General features: G+C 34.1%; 4 protein-coding genes and 1 long non-coding RNA gene across 13 annotated transcripts; 1 reads left to right on the top strand and 4 right to left on the bottom strand.

The window, feature by feature from the left end:
* Positions 1-1,568: 1,568 nt before the first annotated feature.
* On the bottom strand, positions 1,569-2,812 carry LOC146911743 (protein CURVATURE THYLAKOID 1B, chloroplastic-like). The gene is made up of 6 exons (XM_085726886.1): positions 2,564-2,812; positions 2,335-2,483; positions 2,146-2,232; positions 1,981-2,043; positions 1,851-1,888; positions 1,569-1,774 (listed from the first exon to the last, which is right to left on the bottom strand). The coding sequence occupies exons 1-6, from the start codon at positions 2,721-2,723 to the stop codon at positions 1,714-1,716; spliced, it is 558 nt and encodes a 185-aa protein (XP_085583012.1). The 5' UTR covers positions 2,724-2,812; the 3' UTR covers positions 1,569-1,713.
* Positions 2,813-4,782: 1,970 nt separating this feature from the next.
* On the bottom strand, positions 4,783-5,860 carry LOC146911742 (Late embryogenesis abundant (LEA) hydroxyproline-rich glycoprotein family). The gene has a single exon (XM_085726885.1). The coding sequence runs from the start codon at positions 5,740-5,742 to the stop codon at positions 5,068-5,070; it is 675 nt and encodes a 224-aa protein (XP_085583011.1). The 5' UTR covers positions 5,743-5,860; the 3' UTR covers positions 4,783-5,067.
* Positions 5,861-6,536: 676 nt separating this feature from the next.
* LOC146911741 (two-component response regulator-like APRR5) lies at positions 6,537-10,599 on the bottom strand. Of its 6 annotated transcripts, XM_085726878.1 has the most exons (8): positions 10,266-10,599; positions 9,945-10,115; positions 9,699-9,862; positions 9,492-9,605; positions 9,062-9,173; positions 8,573-8,972; positions 7,075-7,774; positions 6,537-6,858 (listed from the first exon to the last, which is right to left on the bottom strand). In XM_085726878.1, exons 1-8 carry the CDS (start codon positions 10,384-10,386, stop codon positions 6,748-6,750), a joined length of 1,893 nt encoding a protein of 630 aa, XP_085583004.1. In that variant the 5' UTR covers positions 10,387-10,599; the 3' UTR covers positions 6,537-6,747. The 6 variants fall into 6 exon arrangements, with proteins under 6 accessions (XP_085583004.1, XP_085583005.1, XP_085583006.1 ...); XM_085726879.1 differs by lacking the exon at positions 9,492-9,605; XM_085726880.1 differs by lacking the exon at positions 9,492-9,605 and having other exon boundaries at positions 9,702-9,862.
* Positions 10,600-16,656: 6,057 nt separating this feature from the next.
* LOC146911740 (oligomeric golgi complex subunit-like protein) lies at positions 16,657-21,521 on the top strand. 4 transcript variants are annotated; one of them, XM_085726871.1, is made up of 3 exons: positions 16,657-18,136; positions 19,260-19,875; positions 21,155-21,521. In XM_085726871.1, exon 1 carries the CDS (start codon positions 16,705-16,707, stop codon positions 18,064-18,066), a length of 1,362 nt encoding a protein of 453 aa, XP_085582997.1. In that variant the 5' UTR covers positions 16,657-16,704; the 3' UTR covers positions 18,067-18,136; positions 19,260-19,875; positions 21,155-21,521. The 4 variants fall into 4 exon arrangements, with proteins under 4 accessions (XP_085582997.1, XP_085583000.1, XP_085583001.1 ...); XM_085726874.1 differs by having other exon boundaries at positions 18,832-19,875; XM_085726875.1 differs by lacking the exon at positions 19,260-19,875.
* Positions 21,522-21,842: 321 nt separating this feature from the next.
* LOC146911739 (uncharacterized) lies at positions 21,843-22,665 on the bottom strand. Its single transcript, XR_015019221.1, has 2 exons — positions 22,532-22,665; positions 21,843-22,082 (listed from the first exon to the last, which is right to left on the bottom strand). It is a non-coding gene; the product is annotated as an uncharacterized LOC146911739 (long non-coding RNA).
* Positions 22,666-22,877: the final 212 nt, after the last annotated feature.

The following is a 22,877-nucleotide window of genomic DNA, read 5'->3' as shown; positions in this document are numbered from 1 at the left end:
AAACAACAAACATAGTTAACGATCCTTGGTCCTGGTCCTCATGAATTATTGACGAGTGAATTAAGGATCAAAGAAAATGTATGAACCAGTTTGTTGAAAACATTGAAAAAACCAGGCACGTGGAACAGTTTGAGATGCAAAAATGGAGGGTATGTTGGACTGAAAAAATACCAAATTTTGTGTGACGTGATAAAAACAATGTGAAAAAAAAATGCTACTCTGAATTCCTAAATGCTTATTTTATGAGTCCGACATACCTTCGGAAGGAAGTATACTTTTGGGGAGGGTAATTTTGTCTAAAAAAACATAAAAGAGAAGTTTTAAGAACGGAAAATGCTGTATAAAGCGAAAAGTTGATTCATGAAACTTTCACAACCATTTAAAACGCTACTACATTTTTTTGTTATCGAAGCAATTTGCAAATCGTGAAACCTTAGTTGGATATTAGCAACGTCTCCCTTTAAGAACATATGGGTGTGAGAATAGAAACAATGTTACATAATGGGCCAAAGCCCATGTGACCCTAAAAGGGGTTTTTATCTGCACAATTGATGAAGCAAACGGCGTCTCAGCAGTAAGAATTCTGCTCTTTACCCAAATGGTTTTACTCATTCCCAAAGTAAATGTCCATATTGCCCCTGCATGAGTTAACTTGCGCTGCGTGAGTTAAGTCACGCTGCGTGAGTTTAACTCACGCTAGTTATGTTTTTTGCATACACACACTAAAAACCCAACGTGAGTTAACTCACGCTGGTTTTGTATCACCCATATTCAAATATAACTGCCATCGCTTCAATTCAATTCATATTCAAATGTCCATATGTTCATATAGATTGATTAGTTGTTTTGTTTCACCCATGGGGTCCAATGTCCATATGCCAACCAATAAATTGTATTAAAAAATCAATGTGCCAACCAAAAAATATAATTAATAAAGAATATTATTGTATGATAGCGAAGGTTTACAGTATTTGTCTTATTTAAGTGATGTGACATTTTTTCTACACCATCCCAAGTTAGGAAGAATAAGGAGTATTGCCATCGCAACATTTCAGCCACATAATGTGTGAAAAATTGGAATAGGGTGAAACACTGGGTTTTAGTGTGTGTTTTTTGCGTGACTTAAGTCACGCGGCGTGAGTTAACTCACGCAAATTTAACACTAGCGTGAGTTAACATACGTAGGGGTATTTTGGTCATTTACTTTGGGTGGGAATGAGCAAAAACTTTTGGGTAAAGAGCAGAATTCCAGCAGTAATTAGTAAACAGTAATAGTACTTATTCAGTTATTCTCTTCAAAATGTGGAATTGAATTGCAGAGGAAGGAAGGTTAGGCAAATTATACTTTTTCTGCATGCTCCTTGGCATAATAATATTCAAATAACCCTCATGAGATGATTCTGGTATAATTCCTATACATGTTATGTTAGAGTATACTCTTCATATATATATATATATATAGTTCTCACACAAAATGGAATGGTATCAATCACTAGTAGAATTATGCAGATACTCCCAAGATAAAATATTGTTCCATTATCTCTCTCAATTGTTTACCGCAAATGGGATAACCGTAGAAATTGCTTTTTATTGAAGAAATATATGCATAAAAAAAGAAGTTACATTTAATTTTCTGGCTAGATTACATTTGCATAACATGGGAAAAAGTATGGTCAGAAAATGCAGCAGCTATCTTTCTCCACCCAGTGTATTTTAGCTGTCGATCCCAGTGATGTCTTTAACAGTGCCTTTTATTTTGCGTATCAAAGCCTCCCTGCAATTATATATTATTAATTCAATCTATTGAACCAAATTATGGAAACAGATTATTGAAGAAGAGCATAGCATACCGATCTGGCTTGAAAACTAGGTTCTTGTATGCAAACCACTGCAAAGAAGAAGATACGATACGATACATGTTAGTTTATCTCTTGTCTAATTAATTAATTAATCTGCAGAAGATACAAAGTAGGTTCTTACCCCAGTGTAGCCAATGCCTACGAGTTCAAGTACCCCAGGAATTAAAGGAAGCCTATCAATAGCCTGTTTCATCAGATGCAGATGCAGATGCAGATGCAGTGAGTGAGTGAGTGAGTGAGTCATAATTAATAATATATATTATATGCAAAAAGGAAGGAGACTTACTGAGATCACCCCAGCTGAGCCCCATAATGCAACCGTACCTGCTACAGCTAGAGCACTCACTGCATACTTGTCTTCAACTTTATCCCACTATACATTACATCCAATCCAATCCAATCCAATCCAACTCAACACACATATACTATATATAATCACTTTACAAAAACGTACAAATTTAAAGTTTGTTCTTACAGTTTGTTGTATAGTCTTTAGAAATTCTGGAGAATCAGTGACAGTAGTACTGGTGTCAGTTGAGGCAACCTCTGTTGTGGCTGCATCTGCCTCTGTTTCTGTTGTGGTACTTGAAGCCATGGACATAACATTGCGAGCAATCTTCCGACCTGAGTGAATCAACCAACACACAAATTCAATTATATATATATTATATTATAAACAAGCTTTGATTTTGTATTTGACTTACAGAAAGCGGTGGTCTTCCAGGGACGAGTATGGGACTGAACAGGTGGAGGGGGAAGAGTTGGAAGGCTCACGCATTGTGGAGAAGCAGAGTGTCTGCAGGGAGGCTTTCCATCAATAAGAGTGAATGAAGAGAAAGTGGAAGATGAGGCTGAGGAGGCCATTTGCTTGTTAATTTGAGTTGAGGTCACCAATTCAATACAGATAGATTATTATGTTATTATTGATCAGATATTTCTTCGTTTTCTATGTTAATTAGATCTACAGATGGAGATAAATCCATATGCTATGCCACACTTTGGATGAGCCACTCATTTCTTTCATACGGATAGTGTCTCTGCTGACTTGGCTGCAATATATGGATTTTATGGTATTTCATTGGATAGATAGATAGGAACTCCCTGGTTGACCTTTTTCCGTATCTATTTCCAAATTAAATTAATCCTCCAAAAATATCATTTCTTTAGTTGCTTGTGGTTAATTTCATTATATTATATTATTACTACTATTCTAATTAATTATTACTTGTCACACAAAGATCTAATGTGCTCGCTTGGGAACCCCTCTTACCTAGCTACATTCACGAAAACAGCTCAGCATAATTTATTATTAAGTATCTCAAATAACATCACCAATGATTATATTATAATCCAAACCTCATATGAATCCAACCCCAAGCAATTTGAGTATATATAATACTCTCGCTCATGATGACAATTAGAGGTGTCATAGAATTACCATCACAAGTTGGATGCAGTATATTGTAGTTCAACTATGAGAACTTGTGAATTATGGTTGGAGTTTTTAGGCAAGATAATTGGAATAGTCTAAGTTGCTACATGTTTTTTTGGAATAGTCTAAGTTGCTACATGTTTTTAGATTCCTCTAATAACGCAAATTAACTTATAACCTATGAAACATCTATCTATCTATCTATAACAATACTATAATGTATGAAAAGTCTAGATCAACTTGGTCAAACTCATTCTTTTCACCATCGTACATCTCTGATCTCTTCTCATACTCTCTTCAAATATCTTCAACAAAAAAAAAAAAAAAGACTACTTCAAAATGCTCATAAATAAAAATAACACAAACCATAGACGTCAATAGTTTCCGCATGAAAGTTAATCATTTGAAAGAATCCTTAGAATTGGAGAATCAACATTCCACATGGTTCTTCTTCTAGTCCGATTTGAACTAACAAATATACAATGTAAAACGTTGAAAATATTAGAAGCTATCTATTTTGTAAAAACATTTTATACAATGTACAATGTTAAAAGTTAATTTTACTTGATTACAACCAATATTAGACTTTTCAAGTGAACAATCATCTACATTTTTTTTTAAATCAAAGAAAATGTTATAAGAATTATTACGGGTATTTTAAAAAACAAATAGGCGATAGGCGCACAAACATTTCTCGGATTAAGCGTGTCCCGATGTCGGACACGTGCCGTACCCGACACATATAACTACACTAAATTATATGAATTTCTAAAATTATTAACGGTGTCGGCGTATCAGTGTCTGTGATAGATGATGGAGTATTTTCATTAAAAAAAATAAAAAAATACTAGTATCGTGCAACACATTTGTAAAGGAGTCCATCCCAAACCACTTATTTACAGTCCAAAGTGATTCCCTTAACTTTACTTAATAAAATAGTTGAGGTTCTTCATTCCACTAAAATACTATATATGTACTAATTAATCAGTCAAAATCATCCATCCAGTAACATAGAAAAGGAAGGAACCCGATACCTTGAGCACTTGCTAGGAAGGCAGTAGCGTATAGATGCGATGCCCACCATTAAGCTGATGGTCTCATGTTCATATTCTATGGACCACAGCTTGTAACTTATTAGGACCAAACTACGTTTAAGCAGTTGGACACATTCATTATTCATCACTGCTGATGCCTTATATGCATCATATATGTAACATTGGAAAACTCTATGTAATTAAGTTCCAAATACACATTCACAAACAATTTGGGGGGCTAGCTACTTTTAATGAGATTCTTTAAATTCATGCATCATGCATGTTGCTATAGCCCGGCCAGCCAAATGAGTTATGCATACTTATGCTAAGTGGAGGTTGATCACGCATGATGAAAATTAAATTAAATTGACTTGACTGGACAGTACGTACGCAAATTCAATCACCTATATATATAAAAAGAAAAGAATAAAAAGGTCACACTATTCACACAGCTTAATTGGGTTGTAACACTCTTTCATTATCAATTGTTGAATTTGATGTTTAGAAAAACGAACTGATATGATCACCTCCATGACATGATAGGCAACTCTTTCGATATCTACCTTCTCTAACACATGCACTGAAATGTTCATAAACAAACAAACCCTCAAAAAAAAATTCAAACTCTTACATGCATATACTAATTTCTACTCTAGTTTAAAAGAAAAAGATTAAAGTGACGACAGGGTAATATAATAGCACATTGCATTTTATTACACTTGAAACATTGAATTCATTAATTTCATATGTCTATGTAGCAAGGTGGAGTACCAAGCAGAGGAACCTGTCCAACAACACCTTTCTTCAAACTGATCAATACATCACACTTTCCATAGAAGCCATAATGTGCACTTCTTATTGTCCCTGCTTTCCACCTCAACCTTCCAAGAAACACAAGTTTCAAACCCACCACTCCATAAGCCTCATCCAGCATCAACCCATTCGATACTTCCACTGACACCGGCACCGCCGTGCCTCCTATCACGGGTGACAACGAAACCTGACTGTGCTTCTCCAGAAAAAGCGGTGGCAACATAACCTGCGGTGTTATGGCTTGGTTCCTATAGGACACAAAAGCAGAGAACCTGTCATAGTAAACAGAGACACGCTTGTTTGGGTTCTTAATGAGGACGTTGAACTGCAAGGTGGCGGAAAGGAGAGGTGGTGAGGTTGTGTTGAAGCCATAGATGGCAGCACCGACAACCGTGAAGTGGGGTTTGTGTGGACGGTAGACAAGCCAGAGAACAAGTAGAGTGACACCGATTAGTAGGAGAAAGATGGTGAGGAATGTGGCAAAAGCACGTCCGGAAGAAGAAGAAGAAGGTGGAGCAGCAGGTTTGTTCATTTGTAGTTTGTCAGGGGGGAGATGGTGTTGTTGGTTTGGAGGTTGAGACTGAGAGCTTTGGTTTTCTACCATAGGAGAGAAGATTTTGATATCTAGTTATTAAAGTTAAAGGTGGTGGAATGGAATATGTTTGAACTTTGATAGTGACCCAAAAATAAAAGAAGGAATAATCTTTCTTTATCTTTTAGTGCGTGAAATAGGTAGTTGTGCTTTTGATTTTGCTTTCCTCAAAAATAAATGAGAACAAGGGACAATGCAAAGAAGGAGACGTGGCTTAGATCGAGTCCTTTGACCGACATTTGGATAAACTTATAGACTTCTAAAACCAACAGTTTCTGCATGCAATGAAAATTGATTATGTGTGTTTAGTATAGTTTTACACATGTTTGGTTCTCATCTCATGCTTCGTTAGATCCCACAACACGTCACATTCAATGTTCACACCATTTGTTTATTTATTTATTTATTTATTTATTTATTTATTTATGCTTGCGGGGAAAGTGCCTCTCTGTTTTCACCTAGGATCTCGTCTTTACAACATGTATTTGCAAAGATAATCTAGTGCATAAACATTCTTCGTGGATCATTAATGGGACAACTATTACTATAACAAACGAAGCCATAATGTGTTATGCGAGTCTTCAACGTATTAATCCCCAAATGGTTACAGAAGCAGAATTTGAGAGTATATTTTATGAATCGTGCTACTAAAAAAAAAAAGGCACAGAAATAATGTAAGAACGGATGAAATCATTCCTGCAAATGCAATTCTTCCAGCTAAAAGCAGGATCTTGGCCTCGTCGTTATTAGACATAAGCATACTAGTTAACCACAGCCCTAACAAATAAGATTTATAAGAGGTACACTAAAAAATTCAAACCAATCACTACATATAATAATTACAATCCTAAATTTGTAGGAGACAGTCAATGAGTCAATATAATGAACAAACAAGCCGACAGAAAGCACTAAAAATGCTATTAAAAACAAATTGATTTCACTAGACCTACATGAGTCAAATTAGTGTTCAAGTCAGACTGTAAATCAATAATGAAGGTAACTTGAAACAAAATAATCTCAGTAGCCTCTGGTTTCAGCTACCCCAAGTTCACCCTGTACTTGGCGAACAAACTGCCCTTTCACCCGGGGGCGGTTCTCTGCCTGTCTTTTCCGGCTTTCATATCGGACCTGTAAAATAAATTTGAGCAATGAGCATCTGAAATATCTTTAATAATGTCAGCCTAGACATGTTTGAGATTACTAAAACCACGCTGTAGAAGTTTCCAAACTTACTAAAAACACTGATACCATATTGATAAATCAACTCAAATTGTTCCCTATAATAAAAAAATATTTCTAGAGTGGTTCTTCTCAGAAATAGTGATAGCATGGTGGTTGCAGTACCTTTTTGTCATAGCATCTGTCTTTTCGCTTCAGTCGAAACTTTGTTAGAGCTGCTTCTCTTTGGCTGGTGCGATGAGAACTTGTGTCTCTAAGCCCGTCATGGTGATCACTATTCATAGAACTTTCAAGGTTGTTCTTGCCTACAATAGCTGAAGGGGCATTTCCATCACTTACGCTGCCTAGGCCTTCACCCACACCACTGGCGTTATGACTCTCCGCGTCATGGTAAAAACTAGTACAACTTTGACCATTAGATGGAGAGTCATGCATAGCACAATCATTATTGCTTTGATCGCAAGTATAGGTGGCATCATCCAACCAGTGATGAGGTTCTGAGTTCTGACTTTTAGGATTGGAATGGGAGGAAATACTTGCGGGAAATGGAGAACTCTCTTTTTGGAACACTGATTTTGGTGTCCAACTAGGATGCATGCCTGATTGTGCGTTGAACATCGAATGTAAAACGTTATCATGTTCCATAGACTTATTATCGGAAGTGGCCCCGGTGGCTGGAAAGAATTCAAGTTGACATTTTGTATCAACTTGTCCAGACTGACCAATCACCAGATATGTGATATTTTCCTGCTTTTGTTTTTTTCCATCATACTGATGAGTAGTATTTATATTTTCAGATAATTTTTGTGATTCATGAGAACTCTTTGTTGGAAATAAAGGCTGCAACACCATACTGCTGCCATAACTGCAAATGGGAATTTTATTATAAGTAACGTCAGAAATTTTGTAATGTTCATTTGAAATGTGCTCCGTACACAATTATTGATACTGATTTATCAACAAAACAAGAGCTCTCAACACAATAAAACCCGATTAGAGACAGATATACAAAATAAATACATATTATCTACTAGGCATTCAAATTTTATTATTAACATCTCTTGGAAGCATTTTTATACTTATGCTTCAAATTTTGTTATTAACATCTCTTTGAAGCATTCACATACTTCCAAAAGGTGTCGCAGCTCAATGGTTAGAGCTTGCCTGTATAACCTCGAGACAGAGTTTGAATCTCACCAGGGACAGTTGTAATATGGTCATTAGTCTCATTGTTTTTAATAAAACTTCCCCTTCCCCATTCTTTTTTTTTCTAAAAAGTATTATTGCAATCGCTGTTGTCTGATTACAAAGCAAGCCAATATATCTTCTGTCTCTCAAGAAGCTTGACAAATTTTACCACCAGTTGGTGCTTCCAAAGACAATAAAATATAAATCCATGTTCTCTGTGTTGTTTTAGTTCATATGATATCACGAATTAGGTGGCTTTCAAAACTATTCTTACATGTGTAACAGCATAAACAAGACCGGGAAAGGGGTAAAAATCATGCACAAACAGAATTACAAAAACCAAAGATAACTGTTATTTTGGTGTTAAAAAAAGTTTCTTACTTTGTCAGCACAATGAAAAGCTTGTATAGCATATATGTTTAGTTATTTGATATCAATAAGAATTAAAAAATTCATAATCAAGTAGTGAACTCACCAAGAAAACGCAGAAGCATTGGAATGATTCAATATTTGCCTTTCTTCAGTGGTAGGTTTAGGTGAGATGCCAGGAGAATCTCTTTGTAAAGAAAGTTCAAATTGTGTATCAAAATCAAACTTGGCGGTATTACCATCACTGAAACTACAATTTGCATGATTGCTCTTTCGAAGTTTATCAAAAGTAGCCATCAAGTCAATAGCTCCAGCAGAATGGTCTTCTAGATCATTATTGCTTTGATGAATCTTTGTATTATTATGAGGACTGGCTTTGCTTAACTCTGTTCCTAACACTTCATCACGGTTTTCTGTTTCACTATAATCATAGTTTTGACCAAGCATTAAACCTGTTGAAATTTTGTCACACCCTGCAGCTTTCGATGCTATTATAGTTGATTTCTCTGCAATAAACATTAATTGTCTGTCAATAACTAACAAAATAAGGGACAAAAATTTGAGCAAAAATACAAGATAAAAGAAAGTTATATACCTCCAGTTTCGTGGTTATACTCAGCCGACTCCCTTTCATATTTGATAGAATTAGCTTGCTTCACCTGGTCAGTATTGGTCAAACTTGAAGAACTCTTCAGGTGGGACATATCCTGCATATTTTCCATGTATTTACTATCAGCTTCAGAAAATGGTGATGTAGAAGTGAAGGTACAAGAGTTGGCAAAACATGCAGTTTGTATGTTAAAAAAAGGAAATTTCCCTCAAGTTTGCAGGAGAGTGGCTTCGTATATGTTACTGAAGCCAAACATTGATTGAAAGTGTAAATAGAACATTAATAATGAAATCCGGTCAGGTAAAAGTTAACTGTAGTTTCACAACTAACAGTCTGAAACTGACATATCTAACAAATAACAATGGTATTACAGTGTTTGAGTGAAATTTAGATGGCGTGCATAGGCAAAACTTACATGAGCCTCACTAATTTTTTGAGTGCATTCAATATATTTGTGCGTGGAAGCCACAGAAGCACTAGAATGATTGGTTGCAGCATTGTTTTCTGCAGCAACATCATCAAGTTTATTCTGTGGAAATGTTGTTATATTTTGAGGAGGCATGGTATAAATAAATACAAGTTGGATTGGATTGGATTAAAAGTATATTGATTGATGACATACAGTAGTAGTAGTAGTAGTAGTAGTAGTAGTAGTATTTCTTCTTCTCCAGACATGCTGCCACAAGTTCCTAAGCTCATTCCTGCGAACTGGTTTAATGAGAAAATCGACAGCCCCATTGAGCATGCATTTGAAGACCGTGCTAACTGAATCTTGAGAAGACATCACTGCAAATTACATACATACATGATGGTGATGAGGAATTAGTGAAGAAGAAGAAGAAGTACAGGAATTAGTGAAGACATATACTTATGAGAGGAATGTTTTTGCAATTGTGATGGTCCATCATGATTTGGGTAAGTAGTTGAAAACCAGAGATTGATGGGAGTGGGAGATCAACTTCTGTTAATACGAGATCTATGTCAAGTGATTTATTCTTCAATGTTTCCCATGCCTTTAACCCATCACGAACTGCTGCAACTGCATTTTAAATCAATCAATCAATAAGAACAACATTACTATTCTTTAACGTCGATTATATATCCAGTGAGGAGCGATATTGTAGAAATAAATATATATAAAAAAAAAAAAAAAAAAAGAAAAATGAATGAATTGCAGCTGTTTATATACCTTTGTAGCCGCAGTTGCGAAGAAGTGCAGAAATAATGTGGCGAGTAGAATCATCAGGTTCAACGAGTAAGACCCTAAGCATCGTGGGAGGAACAAACTTGTGATTGTTCTCATCGCCCATTCTTTCTTTCTCAAATTAATGGAAAACAAATTAAAACCGCATCGACAGAAGAGAACCAAAGCTGGAGTCTTAAGTAAGTAAGTAAGTAAGTAAAGTTGAATGAATGAATGAATGAATGGTGAATACTACTACAAAATATCTGTGAATGAATGAATGAAAAAACAATTGAGTGGAGGAACGGGTATAATAACAAACAAACAAACAAAAGAGAATAGTTTTTTCAAACTACTACTACTACTACTTTAAATGCTTTGCTTAATAGCCTCCCATCACAGCCACGAAAACTAAATATCTCTTTTTGTGGTCTCAGATACATTGAGATCTATTTCTCTTCTCTCCGCTTCCTTCGTTCATTCCTTGTCCTTACTCTTTCCTCACGTGCCTCCTTTTCCACCATCCATTTCACCTTCTGGGACCAACACCCTCTTTCACACGTGCCTCCTCCTATCCTATCCTATCCTAAACACACACAACAAAATGTCCCTCCCTCTCCAATACTTGTAGGAAAACCAATGAGATAGATACTATTAAATTCATTTCTTTTATTATTATTATTATTATTATTATTATTTCAATTAAATATAAATGTCATACTTTATTTCACAAACAAATGCAAAATGCCTAAAATACTTTATGGATAGATCTCACATTTTTAAATGTAAAAAAAGTTTAAACCTCGACATTTACGTATATTATACATTGTCTCTACCAACCAAACTAAGTTCACGGAGACAAATGCCCAACATTTTTATTGTTTGAAAAACCATGTTTTAAAACTACAAGTTTCATGAGGAAAATATCAAGAAAAGCAAACAAAATTATTATAGTCTACAATCATAATATCAACCCACAAAGGTAAATTTAAGGATGTGTGTCGATTTCAAACACACGTTCTACTTAAAATAGTTCGGCAAAGTAACCGCCATGATTGTTTGTCTATCCCTCAAGGGATAATTTCTTTGCGGTGTATTGGATTGAGATTTTAAAGGATTTTAAAAGATAATTTTATTATAAAATAATCTCATGGTATTCAATCAAGACTTTTATAAAAATATAAATAAATCTTGTGGTATTCAATCAAGACAATCAAGAACATTAAAATTATCATTAAAATCATTAAAATTATGATATCACGAAAACTAATAAATCTTGTGGATTTATAAATCTTGTGGATTGATAGTCTTTTAAAATCATTAAAATCTTGCACAATCTTTTAAAATCCACAAGACTTTTTATAAAAAAATTGTCTCTTAAAATCCTAATCCAATACACCCCCTTAGTTTCTTTTCTCTACAAATAAAACTTCTCATAGAAGAACAAATGATCTCAAATACTCAATTTTTTAAGTCAATTCTTGACCAAAGACAAACTCAAACTTTCAAGAACATTAGGTATATTTTCTATAGTCTTTAATTCTTTTCAATTCCTATAATTTAATTTGAATAAATTTACTTTTCTGTCAATCTTTTAATTCGATGTATTTTTTTTTACATTCCTTTGTTTACCGGCAAATTTAGCTTTCTATTTATTTTCAATCCTGCAATTTAACTTTCTAGACATTTATATTTCTATCTTTTAAATTAAAGTCTTTTTACATTCAATTTCTTTAAATTCAAACGTAATTTCAATTCAAGTCGTTTAATTTTAAAGCAAGTTAACTTTAAAACTTTTTTCTGACAATAAAACCTAAATTCAATTCGAAGAAATCACCATCGTGAAAATGTGAATCTACCTATTAATTTATTCAAATTTTTGCAGAGGCATTGATTAAATATTTATTTGCATTCTTAATTTAATTGACTTTTTTTTTGGTACAAATTTAGTTGACTTTCTTTAGACTGGAAATATTTGTAACCAAAACCGCATGAAAATATGTAAGCAGAGAAAATAATTAATATAGTTGAAAAACTGAAAATTGCCTTGTAAAGAGAAGCAAATGAATTTTCACCAGCATAATTCAATTGAACAAATATTATAATTATAATTATATGAGTCAGAGTTCAAATATTAGATTTTCACTAATTCTCTTTAGAGGTGGAATATAGTCACTAAATTACTTGGAAAAAAATAGAAAATAATTTATATTTTGGTTTGAACCTTACTTACTGAGACTTTGGCTCTGTTTGGTAAAAATAGCGAATAACTGATAAGATAACTGATAACTTATAGCTTATAGTTGATGATTGATAGCTGATAGCTTATAGCTGTTACCTGATGACTGATGACTTATAGCTGATAAGCTAATTGAAGTGTTTGGTAAAATTAGCAGTTCAATTAGCTGATAAGTGTAAAATGACATAAAAAGACATTCTTAATTTATATCAAAGTTAACATCCATTAATATTTAAAAATTTAAAATTTGCTAATTTAAATTATTAATTTAATATATCTTTATTTTATATTTTAGTGTTTATTTTCATTTCAGTATACTTTGTAAAATAATAAATATAATGATAAAAATATAACAAAGAAGTAAATTATATAGACGTAAAAAATAACAATAAAACTATTTGTAAAAAAAAAATTAAACTAGACGTGAGTCTTTCTGAAAAAAATAAAACTAGATGCGAGCAAGTTTAATATAATGGACACAGTTTATGTGCAAAGAATTTAACCGAACAAAAAAAAATTAGGTCCTTCGAAAAAAATTAACATAATTATATACAATTAAATGTCCTTAGAAAAATGTAAAATGAAATGTAACAGTAAAAACGAATATTTTTTTAAAAAAAAACTTTCATTTGTGAGCGTTTAAAACATAGATATTTTTCTTTAAAAAAAACATAGATATTTTATTTAAAACTATAGGGGTAGAATTGGTTTTTAGAGAAAATAGCAAAGGTAAAGATCGAAGAAAAAATGATAAGTTATAAGCTCAAACACTACTTGAAATAGCTTCTGAAAAATAGTTTATAAGTTCGTAAAATAAGCTATAAACTCATGGTAAAAGACTATTATTAAACAGAGTTTTTTTTGTCAAACGTACTTATAAGCTATAAGCTCATTTAGTGCGTTACCTTTGTGTTTCTTCTTTTGACAAGTTGGATTGTTGGAAATGTAGGAGATATTTTTGGGAGAAGAATGCCACGTCACTATCGTGCCACCATGTTTAGGATCTCGTGGTGGGGACTCTAACACGTGGAATGTCGACACAAATCACTTATATTGTGTGGCTCTCCTTTGTCTCTCAGGTGGGTCCACATGACCACCGCATCTGCTTCTTTATAAATTCCCAACTAATAGTATAATAATTCAACGATACAAAAATAAATAGAGTGTTGTTTCCTTAAAAATAAAAATTGAGTGTTGTTAACGAGTGTCTTTAAGATATTTGTTAAAGATTTAAGAATAGAAATAATTAATAAGTTTTATGTAAAAAAAATTACTTTTTAAAGTTTTAATACAGTAATAGTATTATTTTCAAGACAAAATTTCTTCTTTATACTTCTTCACAAGTGGCATCAAAACACTTGTTAACATTTCACTGATAAATAAATGTCATTTAAGTTATTTTACACTTATTAAACAAAACAATATATTGTTAAAAGACATATTATAGCCAAATGCATGTTGCATTTTTATAATTTGTATTACTTATATGACTTGTTTTGACCATATTTTTTTAAACAAATATATAAATACAAATGTTAGTACGTGAGATGTCTGTTATATCCAAATATTTTTGACCATATTTTAAAATATCAAATTTTTATAGTTTTTTGTTTGTCTTTTAAAAAAAAAATTGTGCTTTTCATTTATAATAAGAGCATAGATACATGATAGAATATTAATATGAATGTGAAACTAACATGACACGGAGCCACTCTTACTAATCTATGACGACTCTGTTGGTTAGATTTGCTACGACATGTATTTAAAAACGGAGTGAGTACCATCTTAACTAAATTAACATCATAAATATAAAGTAGAAAAGGAGTGTTTTGGGATAAATTCAAATTATATACTATGTGACAATGTCTATCTCAGTTTTAATATTTCTAAACCGATTGAACCAAATACGAAGCAATCTCAAAAAGATAAAATCTAACATGAGTGCTTGCCTCAAGAATGTGATATTATAAATATGGAAACCCCCCCAACATCTATCATCAATTATGTCTTCACCACGCTCACTCATTCGTACCATCTACCACATTGTTTACCTTTGGCATTGGAAAACACTTGGGTGACATAATGTCACCGTGACATTAAATCTGAGCCACACAACACACATTGTCACTAGGGGTGTTCAAATCCAAACCGATCCAAAATAAAACCGCAAACCGATCCAAAAAAACCGAAAACCGCAAAAAACCGAATATATTTGGATGCGTTTGGATGTTGTTTTGTAAAAACCGCTAAGATCGGATCGGATTTCGGATCACTTTTTCAAAACCGAACCAAACCGAACCGAACCACAAAAATAAATATTAATACTTATTTATTCTTTTATTAGTATTATATATTGCATTATTATAATCATTGTTAAATTGTAATCTTATATATTCCACTAATTTAATCTATATTATTATTACTTCATATGTTTCAAAAATAATTGATAATTTTCATACTATAATTTTAATTTTTTAATTTATTTTGCATCAAACCTATTATTTTTACCATGTTTGTGTAATATTAATATTAATAAAAAAATAATATTTTTAAAAAAAGAGTAAATAAAAAAATATATTTTGCATTTTGGATATCCAAAAACCGATCCAAATTAAACCGCATATATTTGGATCGGTTCGGTTCGGATTTTTTTAGAAAACTCATCCAAACCGAACCGAACCGCATGTGATTTTTATTTTGGATCGGTTGACATTTTGCCTCAAAACCGATCCAAACCGCACCGCGAACACCCCTAATTGTCACACAACATCTGGACCACACAACACATCTGGGCCACACAACACAACACATTTGTGTGGCCCAGATTTAATGTCACGGTGACATTATGTCACCCAAGTATTTTTCCCTTTGGCATTAGAGTGCCTCTTGTAGTTATCTCCCCTCCCGTGTTTTGTAATTTCCAAAAAATTAGGGGCCAATTTTCAATTTTTGGGGTCAATTTCAAAAATTTGAAGACCAAAATAAAAAATTTGAAAATTATAAGAATGAAAAAAAATTTAAAATTCTTAACTTTTAGGTGTCATATGAAGTCCCTAAATTTAATTTGAACAAAATACTTTATAAATTTTCATCATTCTAAAAATTCTTCAAATTATCATGCAAACAATGAAATTCATATAAAATTATTTGAATTTCCTCAAAACATTAATCAATGCTCCGGGCACTTGTAAACATTTCCTACACATTATTCCATAGTTTTCAGACTCGGCTCGGACCGGACGGTCAGACCGTGAACCGGTGGGTAAGCCGGTTCGAGCCAACATTTGGATCGGCTATGCAGTTAACTCGGTCAAACCCGGTCAAAACCGGTAAAAACCGGTGACTCGGCCGAGTCATGGGTCAGACCGGTTTTTTGCTTCTTTTTTTTTTTTTGCTTTTTTTTTTTGCTTAACTGAAAGTCTGAAACGACGTCGTTTTGCTCAATCAATCTTGACTCCTTGGAATTAAATGTTATTGATGATAATACTTGTGTTGGAATTATACTTTCTTTGGATCTTTTTGAATTTTTACAACTGGGGCAATCTCTTATTTGAATTTATGTTGGAATTGGAATCATACTTTTTTGGGATCTATTTGGATTTTTACTACCAAGATGTATTTTGAGTTATGACTATGTTTTGAATTTGAGCAATTAGCCTATGAAATTATTATTGTTGGATAGTTCTTATCTTATTTTACAGGGGTCATTATTTTAGTTTTTAAAGTGACCGAGTCACCGATTCAATCCGAGTTAATCCGGTTAAATAACTATATAAATTTAATCTAAGGACCGAGTTATCTAACCGAGTCATCCGAGTGGTTCCGATTCAGTCATGCGGTTCGACCAACGACCCAGTGGTTCGACCATTGACCCAGTGACCCAGTATCCTCGCCGAGTCTGAAAACTATGCATTATTCCATCCAAATACACTGTTAATGCCATGACCGATTATTATTGGAGAGTGAGTGTGTTAGAGAGAGAGTGCAACCATGACATTACTGTTCCTATAAATATCATTGGAGAGTGTTAAAAATGTTAATATACACACAAATTTTTTTTTCTAAAACTAAAAAAAAAAAAAAAAAAAAACATATCTGACCCTCGCAAAAAATGTGCAATATGTTGCAACAAAAAATAAAGGAAGCAAAAGCAAAATCTGTTCTGTCTTGTGTTTGATATCTTGCTTTGAGAGAGGTTGGTAAGCGATGCATAGATCGTTTACAGTGTTATCGAAAAATCTAAGGAGCATTGCTTCTTCTTCTTCTTCAGATGGCATATTCTCTTTCAAATTCCATTCCTCTTCTTCTTCTTCTTCATCTCCAATTGGTTCTCCAACCAGAGTCCAGAAACTCATTGCTTCTCAATCAGATCCTCTTCTCGCTAAAGAAATCTTCGATTACGCTTCTCTTCAACCTAACTTCCGCCACAATTACTCCACCTATCTCATTCTCATTCTCAAATTCGGCCGCTCCAAACACTTCTCTCTCCTCGACGATCTTCTTCGTCGTCTCAAATCCGAATCATCCTCCCAACCCATTACTCCCACTCTCTTCTCTTACTTAATTAAAATCTATGGCGAAGCTAATTTACCCGATAAAGCCCTCAACACCTTCTACACAATGCTTCAATTCAATATCAAGCCTTTAACTAAACACCTTAACCGCATTCTCGATATTCTCGTTTCTCACCGCAATTACCTTCGTCCCGCTTTTGATCTCTTCAAGGATGCTCACAAACATGGGGTGTTCCCTGATACTAAGTCCTACAACATTCTCATGCGGTCTTTCTGTCTTAATGGTGATATCAGCATTGCATACACACTCTTCAACAAAATGTTTAAGAGAGATGTTGTTCCAGATATCGAATCTTATCGGATTTTGATGCAAGCTTTATGTAGGAAGAGTCAGGTCAATGGAGCTGTTGATCTTTTCGAGGATATGTTGAATAAAGGCTTTGTTCCTGATTCTTTCACTTATACCACTTTGTTGAATAGTTTGTGTAGGAAGAAGAAACTTAGGGAAGCTTATAAGCTTCTTTGTAGGATGAAGGTTAAAGGGTGCAATCCTGATATAGTTCATTATAATACTGTTATATTAGGGTTTTGTAGAGAAGGGCGCCCTCACGATGCTTGCAAGGTTATCCATGACATGCAGGCTAATGGGTGTTTACCTAATTTAGTTTCTTATAGGACTTTGGTAAATGGTTTATGTCATTTGGGAATGCTTGATGAGGCAACTAAATACGTGGAGGAAATGCTTTCCAAAGGTTTTTCTCCACATTTTGCTGTCATCCATGCCTTGGTGAAGGGGTTCTGCAATGTTGGTAGGATTGTGGAAGCCTGCGGAGTTCTTATTAAATCTCTAGGGCATAGGGAAGCTCTTCATAAGGATACTTGGATGATCATAGTACCTCAAATATGTGAAGTGGATGATGGTGTGAAAATTGATGGTGTTTTGGAGGAAATTCTTAAGATTGAAATCAAAGGCGATACTAGAATTGTGGATGCAGGCATTGGTTTGGAAGACTACTTGATTAGGAAGATACGAGCCAAGTCCAAGCAATTTTAAATGTTTGTCGGACTTGCAGCTTACAAGCATGCTTTTGTCACCTACGTAAGATCTTCATATTCAGTTACAGGTGAGAATATCATTTTGTTGCCTACAGCCTGTAATACATGGGTCAGGTCGAGTTACTTCTTGTATATACATGATTGTGTTTTATGATTGAAATGTTGACCATGTGACAAGTACACTTTTGTTTAGTCATTTTTCAGATTGTGTACTCTACATAAGATTGCCACATAACTATTTGCCAAAGAAAATTATACACGCTCCTTTCGTAAAGATGATTTTCGATGATAGTGTTTCACGTGTCTTTCGTAATTACGCAGCTTGCCCGTAATTATAATGTATTGTTTTCTGACTCCAGTTTAAAAGAGCTCATGCTTATGTTTGAACCAATTCATCAAAGGAGATGGAATGGCTCAAAGTCTCAAACATAAGCTGAAATCTTTTTGAACTGAAGTTCAAACACACTAGTAAAAAATGACAATTTGTTAATCTGAGGACGGCTGGAAGATTCAATAACCATCTAGTCCTTGAGATGTAAGAAACATGGATGAGGACTCGTCAAACATAACGTTGGTTTTTTTCTGTGAGCCATTCCTGTATTTAACATAGAACTCTCAAACTATATACACGTCCAAACCTATCTAATCTAAAGAGCTCACTAATGTTCACCAATTTCTAACATTATTGTCCTATTCATTTGATCCTTATCAGACGATATATCCTTGCCAACCAAATACTAATCACTAGTTTGAATATGTGTAGATATATTTCAGTGAAGAAATTTCCCCATGCGACATTCTTAGTCCTTGAACCTAAGTTGAACAATGCATTACTTGGAAAATCATATTTCCAACACATTGAAAGAACTTTGACATTGCCGATTTCAAAATTGAACAGCAATATGCAACGATAATGGCAATATTCACACTTCGGCAACCTCAAAATTACAGTACATGGATGTTATTATACCCTAATAGATGGCCAAATTTATATCTATTTTGGGTTGACATTGTTTACTTATATCTGTGGATGACTGATTAGCCCTCAAAGGATTGCTTAAGAAACGACATCGTTGATGATTTCAGTTATGAGAAATATATACCTACCTGTTCAATCTATGTCATTATTCTTTTTAAAATTAGTTTTACCAATCTTAGTGAGGTAACCACCCAACATTATTTTTCTGCTAGGTTTCATGTATATACATCGAAGCTTAAGATGTGTTTCATTGTTCCATAAGTATGAGGACTAATGGCTATATGCTCAACTTCCAAGAAAAGAGCACACAGTAAAGAAGGTATCATATCACAGGAGGGACTTGGAATGCTATGGGACATTTGATGAACCTGCAGTATGGAACTCCCCAAGTTTCCAGTTACATGGAAATTTTCTAAAATCTCTTTCCACAGACAAAATCGTCATGATTGCAAAACAATTAGGGGATGTCCCTAAGGATCTCATGTTGGAGGGTAGACCTTCATCAGTGTCGGAGAGTCCTCGGTAATCTTTAGCAAGTGGAATAAGATCATCCATAGTTGCACTCTACGAATGGTGTTGGAACCCAAGAGATTGTGTTCGTAGATAGTGTGTGCAGTGATCATGTGTTGGATGGATGGATTTGTTCTGCAGTGGTGTTTTCGTGGGGACAGTTGGAAGCCTATATTGTTGGGTCGAGGTGCTGTTTCTGTTTTGGGGAAAATGGCAGTTTTGGTGTTATGTGCTAGTGGCTGGCTGTTGGAATTGTCTCTGCAGAATTTTGCTGCTTAAACTTCGGTGCTTGGCAAAGGGATAGTTTTGATTTAGCAGGTTCATTCTAGGTGCTTTGTGGTGTGCTTTAGGGTGTTTTTTTATATTGCATCATGTGATATTTGTGTACTACTACCAAACTTTGTCTTGGTTTTCCTTTGTAGTCTTTTTTTTCCTTGCCTGCTATGTCTTGTGCAACAGGAAGTAATAATAATTTTGCTAATTAAAAAAGAAAATTTACACTCTACCCTTGTGCAAACGGGAATGGATTCTCTCAAGTTGAATGATGTTATTAAACCAAATTTTATAGAATTATTTTTGTATTGGATGGTTTGATAGATCATAGAATTCTATTCGCCCTAAAGTTACTTTTGAAAAGCAAAAAATTGTCAAAAAAAACCCTGTATTATGTACAACATGATTTTTAGCTTCTGCAAATGTACTAGACTGTCGTTCAGTATTAGTGCTCTGTAGGTTCTATCGAGGCTTCTCAAAGTGTCATAACTCCCTTTTGTAAAAGCTTGACTCCTCACAAGATCATACCGTAACTCCTCACATCGAATAATTTATGCTGTCAGCCTCGTGTCACCTCTCCGCTGCCACCATCGCCTCATCGGCCTTACTTCCTTGCCGGAAACCCCTTCGTTGTTGTGGATTTCTGTATTTTACTTGGCATCTGTTTGTTTTTGCATTTAAACCCACCTAAACGCACGGCAAATTGAAGCTATAAATTCCAGTTTCTTACAAAACGTAGCTTTGGGACGCGAGCTTGCTATTAAAACGTGGATCCAAACACCCACTTATAAACTTCTAGTATTCAGTACATTTCTTTTCTCCTGTTTAATATAATTTTCCCTCGTTGTTCTACAATTTGCTGCCTGTTGTTTGGAAATTTTCCATCACGTAGAATTTAAATAAGTTTTTGTCTCTTCAATATTTTTCAAGGTCTTAAAAAAAATTAAGGTCTTAATATTTTTTAATCCTACAACTATTTGCATATCGGTCTTGGAGTTTTGAGGATAAATTGGAAGTCATCCAAATCAATCTCTGTGGTAAATTGGAAGACGTCTTCTTACTTTATTTCTTCATACTTTTAATTGCTTTTAAAATAACATGCTTTGAAGGAGGGTAAATTTAATCAATTTTAGCTTCTTGAGGTTGTAGCCCATTTCATCAACAAGAGGGGAGTGCAATAGTATCTTCAATGATTTTACAAACAAAAAAAGTATCTTCAATAAAAAGGGTGTTTGTTTTTTCTTTTACATTATAATTTTCTCATGGACTCATGGTTTAAATCTCTTTGATTGTCAAGACACTAATTATAGGTGTTACTTTGCAGGTTCTAGAGTGCAAGTTAGAGGGAATGCTGCTAAGTTGTTGCGGAGATCATGTTGTTTTTCGTTCCGCTGAGGGGGGTTGTTGCTACTGTGTTTGCAATTACATATAGAATTGGTTGCAAATACTGACAAGCAAATTGTGAGACTCCAAGTATCTTGAAGGTCTGTTGGGGACTAAAGATACAAATCGATAAGCTAATTTGTTGAACTAGAAGCTCCTATGTACTAAATTAGTTGTTAGTTTTACTTGTACACAATACTTACGATGTAAAAGTTTCAAGTTTCAGTTTGAAAATGACAATGTAATTTCTTGAAAGCATGTATTTCAAGTTTCTATCAATGAAAGCATTGTGCATCGTGGGTTTACTATTTACTTTTGCAAATTAATTTGGCTCATGAAAGAGCATCACTCCACTTTTTAAGGTTTATGACAGCACATTAATATTTATCTTGTCTGCTATGAGCTGATTAATTGAGGTTAATTTGAAGCTTGATTCATAAATGATATAGAGATGAAGCATGTAATTACTATACAAAAAACCAGAATAAGCTTGATTCTCATATTGAAGTAGGTTATCACTAATGCACTTCAATGTTGCAACAATTATAAATGGCACAACAATTGTAGACTCGACTTTCACACAATGCTCTTCTATAACAGCATAACAAATTGCATTACATATAAAATACTTGAGCTTCATACAATGTTACACACATTATACTGACAGAACATACACTAATTGAATCACTCGTTACTTTACAATGGAAACATTTCACTATGTACATTATTTTTAAAACTACTTAACAAATTTACTATTAGTCCCAAAAATCCAATGTAAAAGCTTCAAATTCTGTATAAGGATCATCATGCCTATCAGTCCCAAAAGTCCAATGAGAAAGGTTGAAATTCTGCGAATCTCTAGTTTTCCCCTGCAGCTGACATAAAAGTTAATACATCTACTCATACGGCAAATCTCTTCATGATTAATCCACATACGCAAATATTTCCCTTTGTCTTGCATGATCACTCCACTCCACATATTCATATATTTGCCTTTGCCTTTGAGTACTCAATGGCCAACATCAAGACATTACTCAACACATCGAAATTAGGTATTGCAAATTGCGAAAAAGAAACAATTTTATTAGAACTTTAAACTTTATTGGGTAATCAATCTCATATGGCATACAAATTACATTGTGCATTATAAAATGAAAGTGAAGTAGATGACAACGACACAATTAGAAAGAAAATAAATTAAAATAGATCACAGGATTGAAAGAGAACAATAAAATAGAAGAGGAAAATGTAATGAGTAATGTGAAGGAAACGAAAATAGCAGAAACGAAAAAAAGAGTAAAATGTAAAAGAAGAGGACCTCTATTTCCACAGGCCAGGCTCAGCAGCCATCGCCCATTGCTGCTCTGTCAGCCCCAATCAAACACCCTTAACGAAACATTCCTACAACCAGTCATGTAGCTCAGATGTTTCCTTTCATTTCTTTTTTCGTCAGTCGTATTTTGCAGACACGGTGGCGTCCAAACGTCGGCAACCAGGCCACTGCTTTTATCTCCCCCACGGATCGCATACAGGGTTAAGAGAGGGTCAATTACTGGCCATGCGAGTAGTTTTAAGCTTTACAAATCAAAAGTTTAGGAAATGGCCGCATGGCTTAATTTTGAGCATTAAATTCATCTGATGGTTGAAAAGGAGTGAACGGCACT

Source organism: Medicago sativa, chromosome 7 (genome assembly GCF_051527215.1).
Source record: "Medicago sativa cultivar Bolivia chromosome 7, Bolivia_mono, whole genome shotgun sequence".
Taxonomy (NCBI): domain Eukaryota; kingdom Viridiplantae; phylum Streptophyta; class Magnoliopsida; order Fabales; family Fabaceae; genus Medicago; species Medicago sativa.
The sequence above is the reverse complement of the archived record's forward strand: the minus strand, read 5'-3'. Positions and strand labels throughout refer to the sequence as shown.

Excerpts from the sequence above, each read along its gene's own strand:
- LOC146911741 (XM_085726878.1), bottom strand. The coding sequence starts at position 10,386 with ATGGGCGATGAGAACAATCACAAGTTTGTTCCTCCCACGATGCTTAGG. Across the intron at positions 9,606-9,698 it reads CTACTACTACTACTACTACT|AATAAACTTGATGATGTTGC; the intron begins GTATGTCATCAA and ends ACATTTCCACAG. Across the intron at positions 9,174-9,491 it reads AAAAAATTAGTGAGGCTCAT|GATATGTCCCACCTGAAGAG; the intron begins GTAAGTTTTGCC and ends GAAAATATGCAG.
- LOC146911743 (XM_085726886.1), bottom strand. The coding sequence starts at position 2,723 with ATGGCCTCCTCAGCCTCATCTTCCACTTTCTCTTCATTCACTCTTATT. Across the intron at positions 2,233-2,334 it reads TAAAGACTATACAACAAACT|TGGGATAAAGTTGAAGACAA; the intron begins GTAAGAACAAAC and ends TGTAATGTATAG. Across the intron at positions 1,775-1,850 it reads CTAGTTTTCAAGCCAGATCG|GGAGGCTTTGATACGCAAAA; the intron begins GTATGCTATGCT and ends ATATAATTGCAG.
- LOC146911740 (XM_085726875.1), top strand. The coding sequence starts at position 16,705 with ATGCATAGATCGTTTACAGTGTTATCGAAAAATCTAAGGAGCATTGCT.
- LOC146911742 (XM_085726885.1), bottom strand. The coding sequence starts at position 5,742 with ATGGTAGAAAACCAAAGCTCTCAGTCTCAACCTCCAAACCAACAACAC.